We start from the raw sequence: 16,552 nt of genomic DNA, 5'->3' as shown, positions 1-16,552 counted from the left end.
TCCCTCCCTCCCTCCCTCCCTCCCTCCCTCCTTTATTTTTCCCACTCATCTGTCTTCATCTATTTATTTATCCATCTCTCTCTCTCTAGTTTTTTTTTTTAATGTAGGCTTGCACACAACATTAATCCTAATAGATCTTTTGGTTCACAAAGTAGAATTTTGGGTCAGAAAACTCCACAGCTTAGAGGTATCATTGGTGGGGATAGTCCATTCCTTTAAGAATCAGCTTGTCTCCAGTGTAGAGGCTGTATATGCAGGGGTTCCTTTGATATGAAAAGAGGATTAATCACAAAACCATATATTAAAATCCTTGGGGCTGAGCATTGCAAAATGATTTCCCCTATTTTTCCAGCCTTTCCTTGTATCTGATGGAAGAGAGAGGAGATTCATGCTGAACTCCATCTACAATCATGACATAGGGAGCCACTGAATCCTCATTTCCCCCCCTGAGACTGTGTCTTTTCATAGTATGTGGAGAGGAGACGACTGACAGGTGATATAACCCTCTTCAAGTACTTGAAGGGCTGTCACATGGAGGATGGTGTGGAGTTGTTTTATGTGGCCCCAGAAGGTCGGACCAGACAGAATGGGTTGAAATTAAATCAGAAGAGTTTTCGGCTAAACATTAGGAGGAACTTCCTGACAGTCAGAGCGGCTCCTCAGTGGCACAGGCTTCCTCGGGAGGTTTCTAAGCAGAGGCTAGATGTCCACCTGACAGCAATGTCAGGAAGGGTTGCCTCAGTGCTTAGTTCTCGTGGCCCTTTCTTACACGCAGAGAGAGCAGGCATGCTTGTATCACTGCTTAGTTCTTATTGCCCTTTCTTACATGCCCGGGGAAATGCTGATCAGCATTTTGGGGTCAGAAAACATTTTTCTCCATGCCCATTTGGGCAGGGATCTTGGAGGGTTTTTGTCACCTTCTGGGCATGGAACAGCAGTCACTGGGGGTGTGTGGGGGGGTTATTTGTGCGTTTCCTGCATTGTGCAGGGGGTTGGACTAGATGACCCTGGAGATCCCTTCCAACTCCATGATTCTACTCTAATTGCTTCTACTTAGGCTGTCTCATCATTTCTTTCTTCTGCTGTAGGTCATGCTGCATTTGTAGCTTCCCATAAGGATCACACTGGATTGGGACTTGTGATGAAAGCCAGTTTGGTGTCGTGGTTAGGACACAGACTCTAATATGTGAGAACGGGGTTTGATTTCCTACTCCTCCACATGCAGCTGCTGGTGTGACCCTGGTTCAGTTTCAAGCTATTCCAGAGCTATTCTCTCATGAGCAGTTCTCAAAAGAGCTCTCTCAGCCCCACCTACCTCACAGGGTGTCTGTTGTGGGGGGGAGATTGTAAGCCACTCTCAGACTCCTTTGGGTAGTGTATTAATCCAATATCTTTTCCCTCTTCCATCTAGATTAAAGTATTGTAAGAAACCCACTTCTTCCATTATCTGAGATCCCCTTGGTTAGAGGGGTCCGCCCTCTTATTTTGGATTTGGTTGTTTTAATAGGCACCCCCTTTTAGGGCCTAATTGCCAGGGGATCTCATAAATGCACATTGTTACAGACATGACACTGGAGTATCCCAGATAAGAGGAAGGATGTGCAGGAATTGGGCAATCTCCCCCAGCTCAAGTGGCATATCCATTCTCAAGAACAACAACAACAAAACCCTTTCAATGCTAAGCTCCAAGGGATACTTCATCAAGGCAATGTGAACCATTTCCAGCTATAAGCAGTCGGGCAACCCTTAAGTATCCCTTATCCAGTGGGCACAGTGGCAAACAGAGTAGTAGAAGAAGAAGAGATTGGATTTATACCCCACCCTTCACTACCCAAAGGTGTCTCAGAGCAGCTCACAAACTCCTTTCCCTTCCCCACCCCACAACAGACGCCCTGTGAGGTAGGTGGGGCTGAGAGAACTCTTGACAGAAACTGCTCTTTTTCAAGAACAGCTGTGCCAGAGTTATGGCTTGCCCAAGGTCATCCAGCCAGGTGCAAGTGGAGGAGTGGGGAATCAAACCCGGTTCTCCCAGATTAGAGTCCATTGGGATTGGATCCAGCTCCCTCCCCAGAGCAGTTGGATGCCCCATCACTGTGACAGCTGAACCCTAAACAAAGCCCAGCCTAGAGAAACTGACTCTATAAGGCTGCTCTGTGCAAGACTAGCAAACTATTCTGATAATGGCTGTGTGTTTTCTGTGTGTGTGTGTTTGTGTGTAGACATGAGTGGAGCATGTTTTACCATGAATATGGTAAAGGAATATGGAAGAAAGACTGTGAGGAGTGGGGATAGAATGCTAAAGCGTCCGCCTCACTCCTTTATGTCATAAATCTCATAATCTCATAAATGCACATTGTTAAAGCCATGACACTGGAGTATCCCAGATAAGAGGAAGGATGTGCAGGAATTGGGCAATCTGCCCCAGCTCAAGTGGCATATCCGTTCTCAAGAACAACAACAGCAACAAAAACCCTTTCAATGCTAAGCTCCAAGGGTATCCCTAACACAATATACCCTTTGCTCCAAGGGATACTTCATCAAGGCAATGTGAACCATTTCCAGCTATAAGCAGTCGGGCAACCCTTAAGTATCCCTCATCCAGTCCTGTCATTGATAAAGTCTATGATCTGATGCACCCAGGATGGGTCATCAGGAGGATGCTTAAACCCATCATTCACTCTTGGTTCTGTGTCAATATGCTAAAACAGTCCAAGGATCACCCCCCTCCACCTTGGAATCTCAGGTATTTCCCTATTAATCTTCCCACCAGATTTTCACAGCAGTTACAGTATCTAGTGGGCACAGGGGAAAACAGAGTACCACTCCATGGGGATTGGGCCCAGCTTCATTTATGAAGAGTGTCCTTGTTTGTTCTAAGAAGCAGGGGCAGGACAACCTTGAAGAGTGGGGAAAGGTGACTGCATCCCCCCCCCCCAGTACTGTGGCTATAAGAAACTAGGAGGTTGGATTCCTCAGCACTGTGACAGCAGAGCCATTAACAAAGCCCATCCGAGAGCAACTGACTCTATATGGCTGCTTTGCACAAGACTAGCAAACTATTCTGATAATGGCTGTGTGTTTTGTGTGTGTGTGTGTGTGTGTGTGTGTAGACATGAGTGGAGCATGTTTTACCATGAATATAAGTGGAAGGAAGACCGTGAGGAGTGGGGATAGAAAGCTAAAGCGTCCGCCTCACTCCTTTGTGTGTGTTGCTGATTTTGATGCATGGTTTGATGAATTTTGCAAGCTCCCTTTGCCAAAAGCTTTTAAACCAGCGACGGTGGACAGCTCTTAAAAAGAGAATCCAGGACTAGGTTGTTCCTTTTCCGATACATTCTTAGGTTGAATCAAGGACAGACTCTCAATATCATGATGCAAAGTAAGTTTTATTAGGAAACAGAAAAAATTATTCATCTGAACAATTTTCACAAAGAGGCAGGTTTTAAATGGGGCAAAGCATTTACAGAATGGGACGTCTTCCATAGACAAAGAGACAGGAAACTATGTCTGGCCCCGAGACGAAGAGACACTGAGATCTCCCAAGCTGGAGAGCACTCCGCACGTGGAGGGTGTTCAACCGATCATTGTGCAGTCCAGGCTATTACATCAGGGGGTTGCTCCGAATTTGATTGACACAGTCCTTGAGAATTTAGTGAGGGGCCAGGCAGGTACTGCCTCGGCGCCCCAGGATGAGACTGCCTCTGCGGCCCCCAAAGCTTCCCAAATGGCCTCCAAGAGCACCAAAACTACCTCCAGAGAGCCCTCTGCCGAATCCACCATAAAGAGCACTGCCTCCGGAAAGCCCACGGCCGGATCCACCGTAAAGAGCACTGCCTCCGGAAAGCCCATGGCCGGATCCACCATAACTAACAGCGCAAGGAGTGTTGCCTCCCACAAAGACTGGTTGACCGGTAGCAGAGAGGATGGGTCCGGGGAGGGTCAGAACGACAGGGGGTGGCTGGACCATGACTTCTGCGGGTGGGATCTGGTTGATGCAGGAAGGATTGACCCCTGAGAGGATGCCCAGGCTAGCGGAGGGTACCCCAGAATCAAAACCATGGCCAAGACCTGCAGATCCAAAGCCGACGATGGGAGCAGAGGCACAGGAGGGAACGGCAAAGGATGGTGACCCGGATCCGATCAATGTGCCAGAGTGGTGGCCGCCATAGCCAAGACCTGCTGATCCGAAGCCAATGCCTGGAGCAGAGGCACAGGCATAGTGTGGTCCACCGTGAGTCATGTTTGAGTGGTCAAGGGTGAGTCTGCAAGAATACAAGAGAGCAGAAATCATAGTTTGATTGTTAGGCCTTTTATCTTGAAAAACTGGATTTTAAAACTGTGATCCTGATTTTGTTGTCTACTTGATTGCTGGAAGCGATGCTCCCTCTAAGCTGTGGTGTCTTGTGAGCAAACATTCTACTTCGTTAACTGACATTGAATTAGTGAGTGATAGATCTGGCTACTGCATGAATCGGTTTGCTCCGGAGCCATTTTTTCCTGAGCTAAGGCAAAAATGTGTGAGCTGGAGACTAAAAAACTGTAAGCTAGCTCACACTAACTCAGCTTAGAGGGAACAATGGTTGGAAGCTGCCTTGAGCCCTACTTGGCTGGATAAGGGGTGGGAGATGAAGGAAGGAAGGAAGGAAGGAAGGAAGGAAGGAAGGAAGGAAGGAAGGAAGGAAGGAAGGAAGGAAGGAAGGAAGGAAGGAAGGAAGGAAGGAAGGAATATTTTGCAAAACAAGTACTGTGCAAGTCAGTGTGAAGCACATCTATTACAAAATACTACAGATTTAATCCACCATCTACCCTCCATAGAATGTATACAGGAGAAGCAGTGCAATCCAATGGAAGAAAAATGGAGGGGGAGTTAGGCACCCATGGCCAATTCATGACCTTTCAAGGAACTAGTTTCATGCAACATTAGCATGCTGAGCAATACATATTAGGCCACATATTGTACAAGCCAGACTAAAATTCTAGCTGGTAGAATCTCCTCTAGGTTCCATAAGAACAACACAAGAAGAGCCATGCTGGGTCAGAACAATGCTCCATCTATTAGAGCATCCTGTCTCACACCGTGACCACATGGACACAGGAAACTGCCTTATACTGAACCAGACCCTTGGTCCATCAAAGTCAGTATTGGTCTACCCATCCTGGCGGTGGCTCTCCAAGGTCTCAGGCAGAGGTCTTTCACATCACCTAATGCCGGATCTTTTAACTGGAGAGAGTGGGGATTGAACGTGGGACCTTCGGCTCTACCACTGAGTTACTCTGGAGGGCCAACAGTTAGTCACATAGGTCAAGACCTTCCCCTGAGGTTGCCTCTAGCACCATGCTGGTCCATACTAAGTCATGCCTGAGTGATGGATGATGAGTCTGCAAGAATACAGGCAAGTTGAAAATAATATGCACAAGAAGTACTGTGAGACTCCGTATGAGAGCACATCAATACTAATAATAATAATAATAATAACAACAACAACAGTAATAAATAATAATACCCATTAATACTTTCTGAAAGATAGAACACGAAATATTTATAAGAGAAGTAGTGGAATCCAATTCAGGAAAAATTGAAAATTCATGACCTTTCAAGGGACTAGTTTTACAGAAGAGGGCTCTTTTTGTAGCAGGAACTCCTTTGCCTATTAGGCAACACGCCCCTAATGTAGCCAATCCTCCAAGACCTTACAGAGCGCTTCTTGCAGGGGCGACTGCAAACTCTTGGAGGATTGGCCACATTAGGGGTGTGTTGCCTAATGTGCAAAGGATCTCCTGCTACAAAAAGAGCCATGTAGTAGCCCCCGTAAGAAGAGCTCTGTAAGCTCTTGGAGGATTGGCTACATTAGGGATGTGTCGCCTAATAGGTAAAGGAGTTCCTGCTACAAAAAGAGCCCTGTAACTTTCCACATTTGCCTGCCACTCTGGATTTTCTCAGTGTTTGAGTCGAGACAATTTAAGTCCACAACAAAGCAGCATCCAAATAACCTGAGGCAACAGCAGGCTGAAATTGGGTTGATCACTGAAGGGAGGTAACGTGATTCAGAACGGGTGTGTTTGTGTGTGGAATAAAAAGAAGGCTGAACCTCGGTTTTAGTGCAGAATGGGGGGAAAACTGGACTAAAAAGATTGAATGGATGGATCAGACCAGTGATCCTTCAAGTAGAATATCCAGCCCAACCAGGTACTCTGGAGAGCCAACAAAAGAAAGAGGAGGAGGAGGAGGTTGGATTTATACTCCACCCTTCACTACCCAAAGTTTTCTCAGAGTGGGTTACAAGCTCCTTTCCCTTCCCCTCCCCACAACAGACACCCTGTGAGATGGGTGGGGCTGAGAGAGCTCTTTCAAGAACTGTCCTTTCAAGAACATCTCTGAGAGAACTGTGGCTTGCCCAAGGTCATCCAGCAGTGCAAGTGGAGGCGTGGGGAATCGAACCCGGCTCTCCTGGATTAGAGTCTGCACACTTAACCACTACACCAAACAGGCCAAAGAGTTCTAAAGACTTCCCCTAGTTTTTCTTCTTAACACTGGATTCAGAGGTTTACTTCATCTAAACTCAGAGGTCCCCTTTAGTCAATAATGCATGGCTGCTATGCACTGGCAGACCTTTCCTCCTCATCCCTGTATCTGAACAAGTGAGCAGTGACTCAAGAAAGCTCATACCCTTCTGCAATTTTTATTAGTCTTTGGCATGCTATTGAACTCTTTGTTCTTTTCTATTTCTCATCCCTTGTTAGAACTGTTTATGCCTGTGGCCATCACTACACCCTCTGGCAGTGAATTGTGAAAGGTGACAGAAAATCTCACAGGCTGGCCTATTGTAAGCCACATCAGAGTAACAGAGGTGCAAAGAACAAAGAAAAAAAAAGAAATAATATCAGTAACCTGAACCATATTTTTCCCATACACTTCGTGGAAATTTGTACAGTAAAAGTACATTCCTTTGTATGAGTTTAACTCCAACATTATTAAGAGAATTATTAAGTTTCATGAAGGTGAAAGGAATTAAGGTCTATTCTCATGGAACTGTAATTCCCAGAAGAAGAAGAAGAGAAGAGATTGGATTTATACCCCGCCCTTCACTTGGAGTCTCAGAGCGGCTTACAAACTCCTTTCCCTTCCCCTCCTCACAACAGACACCCTGTGAGGTGGGTGGGGCTGAGAGAACTCTGACACAAACTGCTCTTTCAGGAACAGCTGTGCCAGAGCTTGTGACTGACCCAAGGTCAACATCAGCAGGTGCAAGTGGAGGAGTGGGGAATCAAACCCGGTTCTCCCAGATTAGAGTCCACACCCTTAACCACTACACCAAACTGGCTCTCCCAATTCCCAAACTGGCTCTCCCAATTCCCAATGTTGTTTGAGAATTCTACACTGGGAAGACTTTAGAAATTCCAAATTCATATGGATTTCTCATCATAATGCTGCCTTTTACACCTGTTTACATTACACACTTGAACTGATTCAGTTGCCATTCCTTATTATACAACATTAGGAATTGAAGTAAGAACTGATGCTCTATGTGGACTAATTCCATCGAGAGATTTTTCAGCAAAGAACATCAGTATGAAAAAATATTAGGTCTTGCATACAAAGTCTGTCTGTACAGATTTCTTTCAGTCGGTATGGTTCGATTCGGCATTAGCCAAGCTTACCTGTTTCGCGGAGAAGTCGAAGAGAGTGAGAGAGATGAAACTGAAAAAACTGGAGAGGTACAATGGCTTTTATACTGACTTCATGGCATTCTTTTTTTTCATTCAGAGATTCCTCTTCACCCGCAAGATCTGAATTAATCGGCTTTGAAACCTTTTGGTTTAATCAAATCTAAAATTAATTTTGTAGCTTTAAAGGTTTTTTAACGAAGGAGTGACACAGTCATCAACTCACTGTAATGATTAAACTCCTTGAAAAATTTGTTTTCCAATTAGTTCTGTGCAGCAGGTTTTTACTGAGTAAACAACAATCCTGTGAACAAAAACATGCTAGCCATTTAACACAGTTTGACTTTCATCTGTGTGAGAATTAGGAATGTTAAGGGAATTCTTATCTGCTGATTTTATCACTGGGAATGGACACATTCCCAGAACATGAGGACATGAAAACAGCCCTGCTGGATCAGACCAATGGTCCATCTAGTCCAACATCCTGTCTCACACAGTGGTCAACCAGTTCCTCTGGAGGGCCAACAACAGGACAGAGAGGCCAAGGCCTTCATAAGAACATCAGAAGAGCCCTGCTGGGTCAGACTAGTGGCCCATCTAGTCCAGCATCCTGTCCCACACAGTGGCCAACCAGTTCCCCTGGAGAGCCAAGAGCAGGGCATAGAGATTGAGGCCCTCCTCTGAGAAGAACATCAGAAGAGCCCTGCTGGATCAGACCAGTGGTCCATCTAGTCCAGCATCCTGTCTCACACAGTGGCCTCAACCAGTTCCTCTGGAGGGCCAACAACAGGACAGAGAGGCCGAGGCCTTCATAAGAACATCAGAAGAGCCCTGCTGGATCAGACTAGTGGTCCATCTAGTCCAGCATCCTGTCCCACACAGTGGCTAACCAGTTACTCTGGAGGGCCAACAACAGGACAAAGAGGCCGAGTCGTCCCCTGAGAGGAACATCAGAAGAGCCCTGCTGAGTCAGACCAGTGAGGGTCCATCCAGTCCAGCATCCTGTGTTACACAGCGGCCAACCAGTTCCCCTAGAGGGCCAGCAACAGGGCATAGACACCAAGGCCTTCCCTTGAGAAGAAAATCAGAAGAACCCTGCTGGATCAAACCAATGAGGGTCTATCCAGTGCAGCCTTCTGTCTCACACAGTGGCCAACCAGTTCCTCAGGAGGACCAACAACAGGGCAGAGAGGACAAAGTCTTCCCCTGATGTCTTCTCCTGCCCCTGGGATTCAGAGGTTTCATGCCTCTGAATGTGGAGGTTCCCCTCAGTTATCATGTCAGTTTCAGAATCTCTAGACTGACCATGTTAGAATCTAGATTTGAGTCACGCAGCACCTTAGAGACCAACCAGATTTTGAGAGTATAAGCTTTCGAGACTCAAAGTTCTCTTCATCAGATACAAGAGCTTTGATTCAGCAGCTTGTATCCTGAAATTTGTTGGCCTCCAAAGTTCAACTGGACTCAAATCTAGATTCTGAGGGTAGTCATGTTGGTCTGCTAAGGGTGAAAGAGGACAGCGCAAAGGTTGGCTTGAAACTCAACATAAAAAACAACAACAACTAAGATCATGGCATCTGGCCCGACCTTGGCAAATGGAAGGGGAAGTCGTGGAAGCAGTGACAGACTCCACGTTCCTGGGATCCAAGATCACTGCAGACGGTGACTGCAGCCATGAAATTAAAAGACACCTGCTCCTTGGGAGGAAAGCAATGGCAAAACTAGACAGCATAATAAAAAGTAGAGACCCTGCCAACAAAAGTCCATATGATCAAAGTGATGGTATTCCCTGTAGTAATGTATGGCTGCGAGAGTTGGACTATAAGGAAGGCCGATCACCGAAGAATAGATTCTTTTGAATTATGATGCTGGAGAAGACTCTTGAGAGTCCCATGGACTGCAGGGAGATCAAATCAGTCAATCCTAAAATAAATCAACCCTGACTGTTCCCTGGAAGGCCAGATACTGAAGCTGAAGTACTTTGGCCACCAAGTGATAAGGGAGCTCTCACTGGAGAAGACCATGATGCTAGTAAAGATTGAAGGTCAAAGAAGAAGGGGGCAGCAAAGGATGAGATGGTTAGTGTTATCGATGCAACAAACATGAAATTGAACAAACTCCGGAGCATGACGGAAGACAGGAGGGCCTGGCGTGATGTGGTCCATGGGGTCACGAAGAGCCAGACTTGACTGTGCAATTGAACAACAACAGCTAGATTCAAGTCTAGTAGTGTCTGAGAAACCAACAATATTCTCAGGGTATACGCTGCCGAGAGTGAAATCCTTCTTCACTAAGTATCTACGATTGGTCTCCAAGGTGCTGGTGGACTTGAACTGACCTGCTGGATCTAGCTGTTCTACTGCAGCCCAGCGTGGCTACCCTCTGAAACTATCCTCTTGTAAGAATCTGTCATTCTATTCCCTATTCCAGGGGTGTCAAACTCATTTCTTATGAGGGCCGGATCTGACATAAATGAGACCTTGTTGGGCTGGGCCATGTGTGTCATAAAATGTAACGCCAGGTAGCAGAGATATAAAGTTTATGAAGGACACAAACACAAAGGGTTTTTTTAAACTTAAAATAAAAACATGCTTAAAACATTAGTTCTGTAAACTGCAAACCTACTTTTGATTTATTGACATTCACCACGGAAATCTCATGCTCGGAGTTCTGAGTCTAGGACCCAGGTTGAAACATGAAATGGCTGAGTGATTAAGAAAGTCTGGCGAAGCAAGCTATGATGCAGCAGCATCAGCAGAACTGGAGGCAGGAGGTGGCCAGTTCCACTGTGGGCCTGATGGAAGCCCTCTGGGGGCCTGATCCGGCCCCCAGGCCACATGTTTGACACCCAAGTCCTATTACTTTGCTATATTTGGCAATTCTAGAAACATACTGTGAAAAAATCTTCAAAAATTATCTCTTAAAGGTTGTCTCCGCTTATTTTTAAGAGCAAGCACTCAACCTGGCATTTTGTTTATCGTTTCTTAAATATTTTTCTCCTGCTTTCTCTGTCCATTCTCAATGCAGTTTACAAAAAGGCCCAATAATATGATTTTACAATCTAGAGGGAATGATTATCCCTGTAATTCGATCAATTTCTTCAAGCCTGGGATGTGATCAGACGTGCAGTTTGATCCATTGATCCATTCCTTTATGGATTTAAAACTGTATTATTTTATTGTAATTGAACTGGTTAAATGGTTTGATGTAGATTTTGATGGTCCCAGTGGTGTAGATTGTAATGGTCACAATGTGAACCGCCCCGAGCCTGTTCACGGGGTGGGTGGGGTATCAATGTAATTAAATAAATAAATAAATAAATAAATAAGATGCACAATCAGATAGCAACATCTGTCTGTCATGCCCCAGTCGTCTCCATCTGTCCAACCCTTTACTGTGTGTTTCTTTGATACCTGTTGGTCTGAGCTGATTCCAAAATTGATTTCCTAGTGTCTGATCACTCTGTTGTGCACCCAAGCCACCATTTTGTCACTTGTTAGCAATGTGCGCATAACTGCATATTCACCTCTCTCTCTCTCTCTCCCCCTTGCCCACAGGGGCTGCTCAAAACTTTGTTTTCTTTATGAAAACTTTCCAAGAAATATGCCTCTGTATCAGTGTGAGCTAGCTCACCATTTTCCAGCCTCCGGCTCACCCACGTTTGGCTTTGTTCAGGAAGGATGGCTCCAGGTCAAACTAATTTGTGCAGCAGCCAAATGGCTCACTCACAACTTTAATGCCGGTAGCTGACAAAGTAGAATTTTTGCTCACAAGACTCCACAGCTTCGGGGGAACATTGCACTGTACTTCAGCTTTTTCTATGCTTTGGGGAAAGGGTTAATTGAACAGTTTAGAGAGGGAGGCTGTCAGTGAACTACATATCCCAGAAGGCTCATCAGCACTTGTGAGCATGCTCAGAGGACAAATGGTTTGTTTTTTTAATGGCCAATGGCAACACTCCCTGGCTGCTGCATCTGATTGATCAAGGACAGGGTAAAAGCACTTTGAAGAGTGCTAAAAGGGATAAGTCTTATCAGTATTTTCTGTTACAAAATAACCTGGATCAATTAGAGACCGGGCAACAGCGGATTGAACTGCATGTCTGACCACAGCCCAAGAGTCTTAGGATCAAATATTTTCACTACAAGACCATCTGTTGCCATTTCTTTGCAAATTTACATTTTGATTTTGCTGAATTTGGAGGTAAGCAGCCATAGCAAACAACTTACTATGTAATTCTGAATTTACAAAATTTAGGGTATTTCGAAATCAGCAAAATTAGCAGAACTAGTACAATTAAGAGATAGTTGCATTGAAAAAAAGCACACTTTTCTGGAAAACCTTTTAAAATGAGATTTCAAGAAAATACATTGGACATTAGACTTGTACAATTGTACATTATTTGTTATATTAAATAGGATAATGGAATTCAGTAAATAATTACGATGAATAATTAGATGGATAATTGTTATACTAAGAAGTTTTAAAGATGCAATTGTGATATTGTAACGATTGTTTCCAATTCTTCATGTGTGTGGGTTGTCTTTGATGTAAGTAACATAGTTGCTATTGTGTTGCAATTTGCTGTATTTTGGAAATAAAAAAAAACTATTTAATTTTTAAAAAGAAGAGATTGGATTTATACCCCACCCTTCACTACCCAAAGGTTTCTCAGAGTGGCTTACAAAATCCTTTCCCTTCCCCGCCCCACAACACACACCCTGTGTGAGGTAGATGGACCTGAGAGAGCTCTGACAGAAACTGGCTCTTTTTCAAGAACAGCTCTTATCAGAACTACGGCTTGCCCAAGGTCATCCAGCCAGGTGCAAGTGGAGGAGTGGGGAATCAAACCTGGTTCTCCCAGATGAGAGTTTGTGCACTTAACCACTACACCAAACAAAGTAATATAAGCAGTAACATGAAAAAAGTAACATGAAAAAGTAAAATGAAAGGAGCTGCGGTGGCTCAAGTGGTTAAGACGCTGAACTGTAGGCTGTGGAAGGTCAGTAGTTCAGCAGTTTGAGACCTGGTTGCCGCATGATGGAGTGAGTTCCCATCTCTAGTTCCAGCTCCTGCCAACCTAGCAGTTCGAAAGCAAGAAATTGCAAGTAGATAAATAGGTACCACTTCGGTAGGAAGGTAACAGCGTTCCGTGCGCCTTGGTGTTTAGTCATGCCGGCCACATGACCACGGAAACGTCTTCGGACAGCGCTGGCTCTTCGGCTTTGAAATGGAGATGAGCACTGCAACCCTAGAGTCGGATTCGACTGGCTTTCGAGTGAGGGAACCTTTACCTTTACTAACATGAAATTAGTCTTCAGATATGATAGCCGAAAACTCGCTTAGATGTTCAGCTGAAATCCGAAAGGAAACCTTCTTTTAGAGAAAAAGCCTAAGTGGTTCTACTCAGAAATAAGTCCCATTATATTCAGAGGGTCTTACTCCTAGGAAAGTGCTCTTACAATTGCACAGTTACACTATCAAAGCAGAAAAGTGTGAGCCAGGAAGAATTCACTTGACTGGGGGAGTTTCAGAGTAAAGATGCCACAATTGAAAATTCTAGGCCTACGGTAGTCATCCACTGAAGAGAGATGCTGATTTGCTTCATCTTCTTTTTTAAAGGTTTGTGGGCCCAGGGACATAAGGGGGGGGGGGAGGGTGCAGGTGAGGAATGATACAGTGGACCACGAATAATCTTGGGTGTAAAAAGGCTACCGCTTTATTGAATACACTGCAGGAGCATTGGCACAGCACAGAGATGGAACCTGCATCGGATGACCCGGCTGCTGACTGATGAACCCCATACCCCAGCCCGCCTGAAAGGGGTGCAACCGATGAGTGGATGTTTCTATTTTGTTGTCGAAGGCTTTCACGGCCCGAGTTCATTAGCTGATGTAGATTTTCCAGGTTGTATGGCCATGGTGTTGGCATTGTGGGACCTGATGTTTCGCCAGCAGCTGTGACTGTCATCCTCAGAGGTATAACACAGAAAGAAGGAGTACTCTCTGTGTCAAAGTGAGAAGAAAAATAATAGGCAGGTAATTTATATCTACTCAGGAAGGTGGGGTAGGGCTGAGTCATATCTTGTAGGAGTTCCCCAGCCTGTGAACATGCTAATGGAGGAGCTTTCCTGAGGACGTTATTTTGTATACCCCACCTTCCTGAGTAGATATAGATTACCATTTTTGTCTCACCTCCCAATAGACTAGGACCTATCTCCAGTCCCATAGCTACGGGGGGGGGGGCATTTTGGGGCTCAGCCCCCTCAAATGTGATGCACGCCCCACAACAGCTGCTGCCACCCTCCCTCCCCTTCTGTGATCTCAAAATGGCCCTCCAGCTGATCGGCGGAGCATGTAGCCCACCAATCAGTCAGAGGGCCCTTTAAATCTTGAAGCCACGCCAGTTTGGTGTAGTGGTTAAGTGCACAAACTCTAACCTGGGAGAACCGGGTTTGAGTCTCCACTCCTCTACATGCAGCTACTGGATGACCTTGGGCAAGAGCAGTTACTGTCAAGAGCTCTCTCAGCCCCACCTACCTCACAGGGTGTCTATTGTGGGGAGGGGAAGGAAAACGAGTTTGTAAGCCACTCTGAGACACGTTTCGGTAGTGAAGAGCAGGGTATAAATCCAGTCTCTCTCAATCTCTCTCTCTCTCTCTCCCCCTCCCTCCCTCTCCCCTGCTGCCCCACAAAATTTCCCCATTCCCCACCAAGCCATAATTTCTGGCTATGGGGCTGCTCTCCATTAACCAAAAAAAAAAATCTCTCCTGGCTCAATGGAGAATTCCGCACTGAGCTTCCTTTGGCATGTGGCCTGTTCAAGTCATGCCTCAAGATCAAAGTGTGCAGCAAAGCGAGATTCTTTCTTCTGAGTTACGCACTCTGGCTTCCAGACTCCGCAGGAAGATGGAATCTCGATGTGAACCAGGACTTTAACTCCACTCTTGCCTTTGCCAACTATCTTTTCTGATGCTGGTTGCAGATGTTATCGCCTTATCAAAAGACAACACTAAAGAGTCTGGACACTTGCCAGTGTCACATGGCACACTTTCAGAGTTGAACAGTGAGACAGTCAGCTGTAGCCATTTCCCCTCCCCGCCTTTCAGCCTCAGGCATTGTCTTCATTCCATCCTTCCTGATTTGAACTCAAAGGTTTATTCCTGATTTTGCCTGACTTTGGCCCCTGTGCCTTCAGTTCCCTGTCCCAAAAAGCATGAAAAAAGACCACAAATAAAAGAGACATGAGGATGTGAAGGTGATTTGAAGGTGAGGAGACTGACTATGGCCCCTCTTTCATGGACAGGCCACTACCAATGCTCCCTCTAAGCTGTGGAGTCTTGTGAGCAAAAAAAATCTACTTTGTGAGCTACTGGCATTAAAGTTATGAGTGGCCCCGGTCACACGGGCCAGACAACGCGGGTGGGAGGCGTGGCTGTTCGCCACTGAGCAAAATAAAGCATGGTAGCCTGATCACATGGTCCCCTGAGTCTCCGTGCTTTGGCTGTTAGCTGGCAATCTCACGGCAATGCTCCAGCATGGCAAAGAAGCGGCATGGCGCGATCACACAAGTGTTTCGCGTTTTGTGCGCATGCGCAGTTCTGCGTAGCAGCACTGCTTTCAGTTTTGTGTTTGTGCGCATGCACGTACGAAAAACATCCAGTATGCGATGGTACGTGGACGGGCACCGGATGCCACGGGATACTAGCGCTCCCGCGATCAGACACCCACCTTTGCCACATGTTTTCCAGATACTGGTGCACTTTCCTTGGTACTTTTTAACTCTGCAATTTTGGTGGGATGCCACGGGTGTGTTACGCTTCCCAGATGTTGCGGTGTGATTGCGCCCCGAAAATCCGCCTGACATTCATGCCTTTTGCAAGGCAAATTCTCCATGTGACTGGGGCCAGCGAGCGATTTGGCTACTGCATCACTTAATTTGCTCTGGAGCCAGCCTTCCTGGGCTAAGACAAAAATGTGTGAGCTGGAGGCTAAAAAGCTGTGAGCCAGCTCACACTATCTCAGCTTAGAGGGAACACTGATCACTACCTGCTAGAGTTTAGACTTATAGGGGTTCCAAGACTCCACAAGAGTAGGGGATCAAGATGTTCCTCTCCCAGAGCTTAATGGATCTGATAGGTTTCCAGATGGCTTTAGGGATTTTGCTGCTGATTGGGTTCTTGCCACTCCGGTTAATGCCCTGGTTGACTTTTGGAATGTGGAAATGACACAGGTAGTTGACACAATCACTTCTAGGTGCCTTGTTTGACTGAATAAAGCCGGCCTCTGTCCTCCCAACCTGGTATTCCAAGGAGGTCTCCCATCCAAGTACTAACCACAGTCAACTCTGCTTAGCTTCCAAGATCTGATGGGATCAGGCTTCTCTGGGCTATCCAGGTTGGGGTGCTCCATGGGCTCCTTGATGCCTAGTCTCCTGAGGTAGGGTTAGCATTCCCTAGGTGGGGGTAGGAGATCCCCTGCTTTTAGAAGCTCCTGCCTGCCAGAGGCCAGCTAGCCGGCAAGTTGAAAATCCTCTCACACACACACCCCAACAATAGCATTGTGCACGATGCGCTGAGTCACCTGGAAATGACATAGGCATATCGGTGAAATTGAGGAGGTGACGCTCCAGTTTTGGGGCAAAACTCTATGGGTTGAGGGTGATTTTGCCATAGAGTTTTGCCCCAAAATCAGAATGTTGCCCCCAACGTCACTGGTGTTTCTTCGTCACTTCCGGATGATATAGGCACATTGTGTGATGTCCCCGCCCACTCCTGGAATGCCCCCCCAATCCCTCCCAGCAGAACAATTGGACCTGGCAACCCTATCCTGAGGACAACTGACCCAGTTGCCAAATCTCATCTTGATGGAATCAGAGGCCAAAATGG

At 46.0% G+C, this 16,552-nt stretch overlaps 1 protein-coding gene across 1 annotated transcript; it reads right to left on the bottom strand.

Moving 5' to 3' along the window:
- Positions 1 to 3,367: 3,367 nt before the first annotated feature.
- LOC107113659 (scale keratin-like) lies at positions 3,368 to 7,712 on the bottom strand. The gene is made up of 2 exons (XM_015415009.1): positions 7,660 to 7,712; positions 3,368 to 4,262 (listed from the first exon to the last, which is right to left on the bottom strand). Exon 2 carries the CDS (start codon positions 4,238 to 4,240, stop codon positions 3,650 to 3,652), a length of 591 nt encoding a protein of 196 aa, XP_015270495.1. The 5' UTR covers positions 4,241 to 4,262; positions 7,660 to 7,712; the 3' UTR covers positions 3,368 to 3,649.
- Positions 7,713 to 16,552: the final 8,840 nt, after the last annotated feature.

Source organism: Gekko japonicus, unplaced genomic scaffold, assembly GCF_001447785.1.
Source record: "Gekko japonicus isolate JY-2015 unplaced genomic scaffold, Gekko_japonicus_V1.1 scaffold5445, whole genome shotgun sequence".
Taxonomy (NCBI): Eukaryota; Metazoa; Chordata; class Lepidosauria; order Squamata; family Gekkonidae; genus Gekko; species Gekko japonicus.
The sequence above is the reverse complement of the archived record's forward strand: the minus strand, read 5'-3'. Positions and strand labels throughout refer to the sequence as shown.

Bases quoted from the DNA above. Each gene is read 5' to 3' on its own strand.
- LOC107113659 (XM_015415009.1), bottom strand. From the start codon at position 4,240: ATGACTCACGGTGGACCACACTATGCCTGTGCCTCTGCTCCAGGCATT.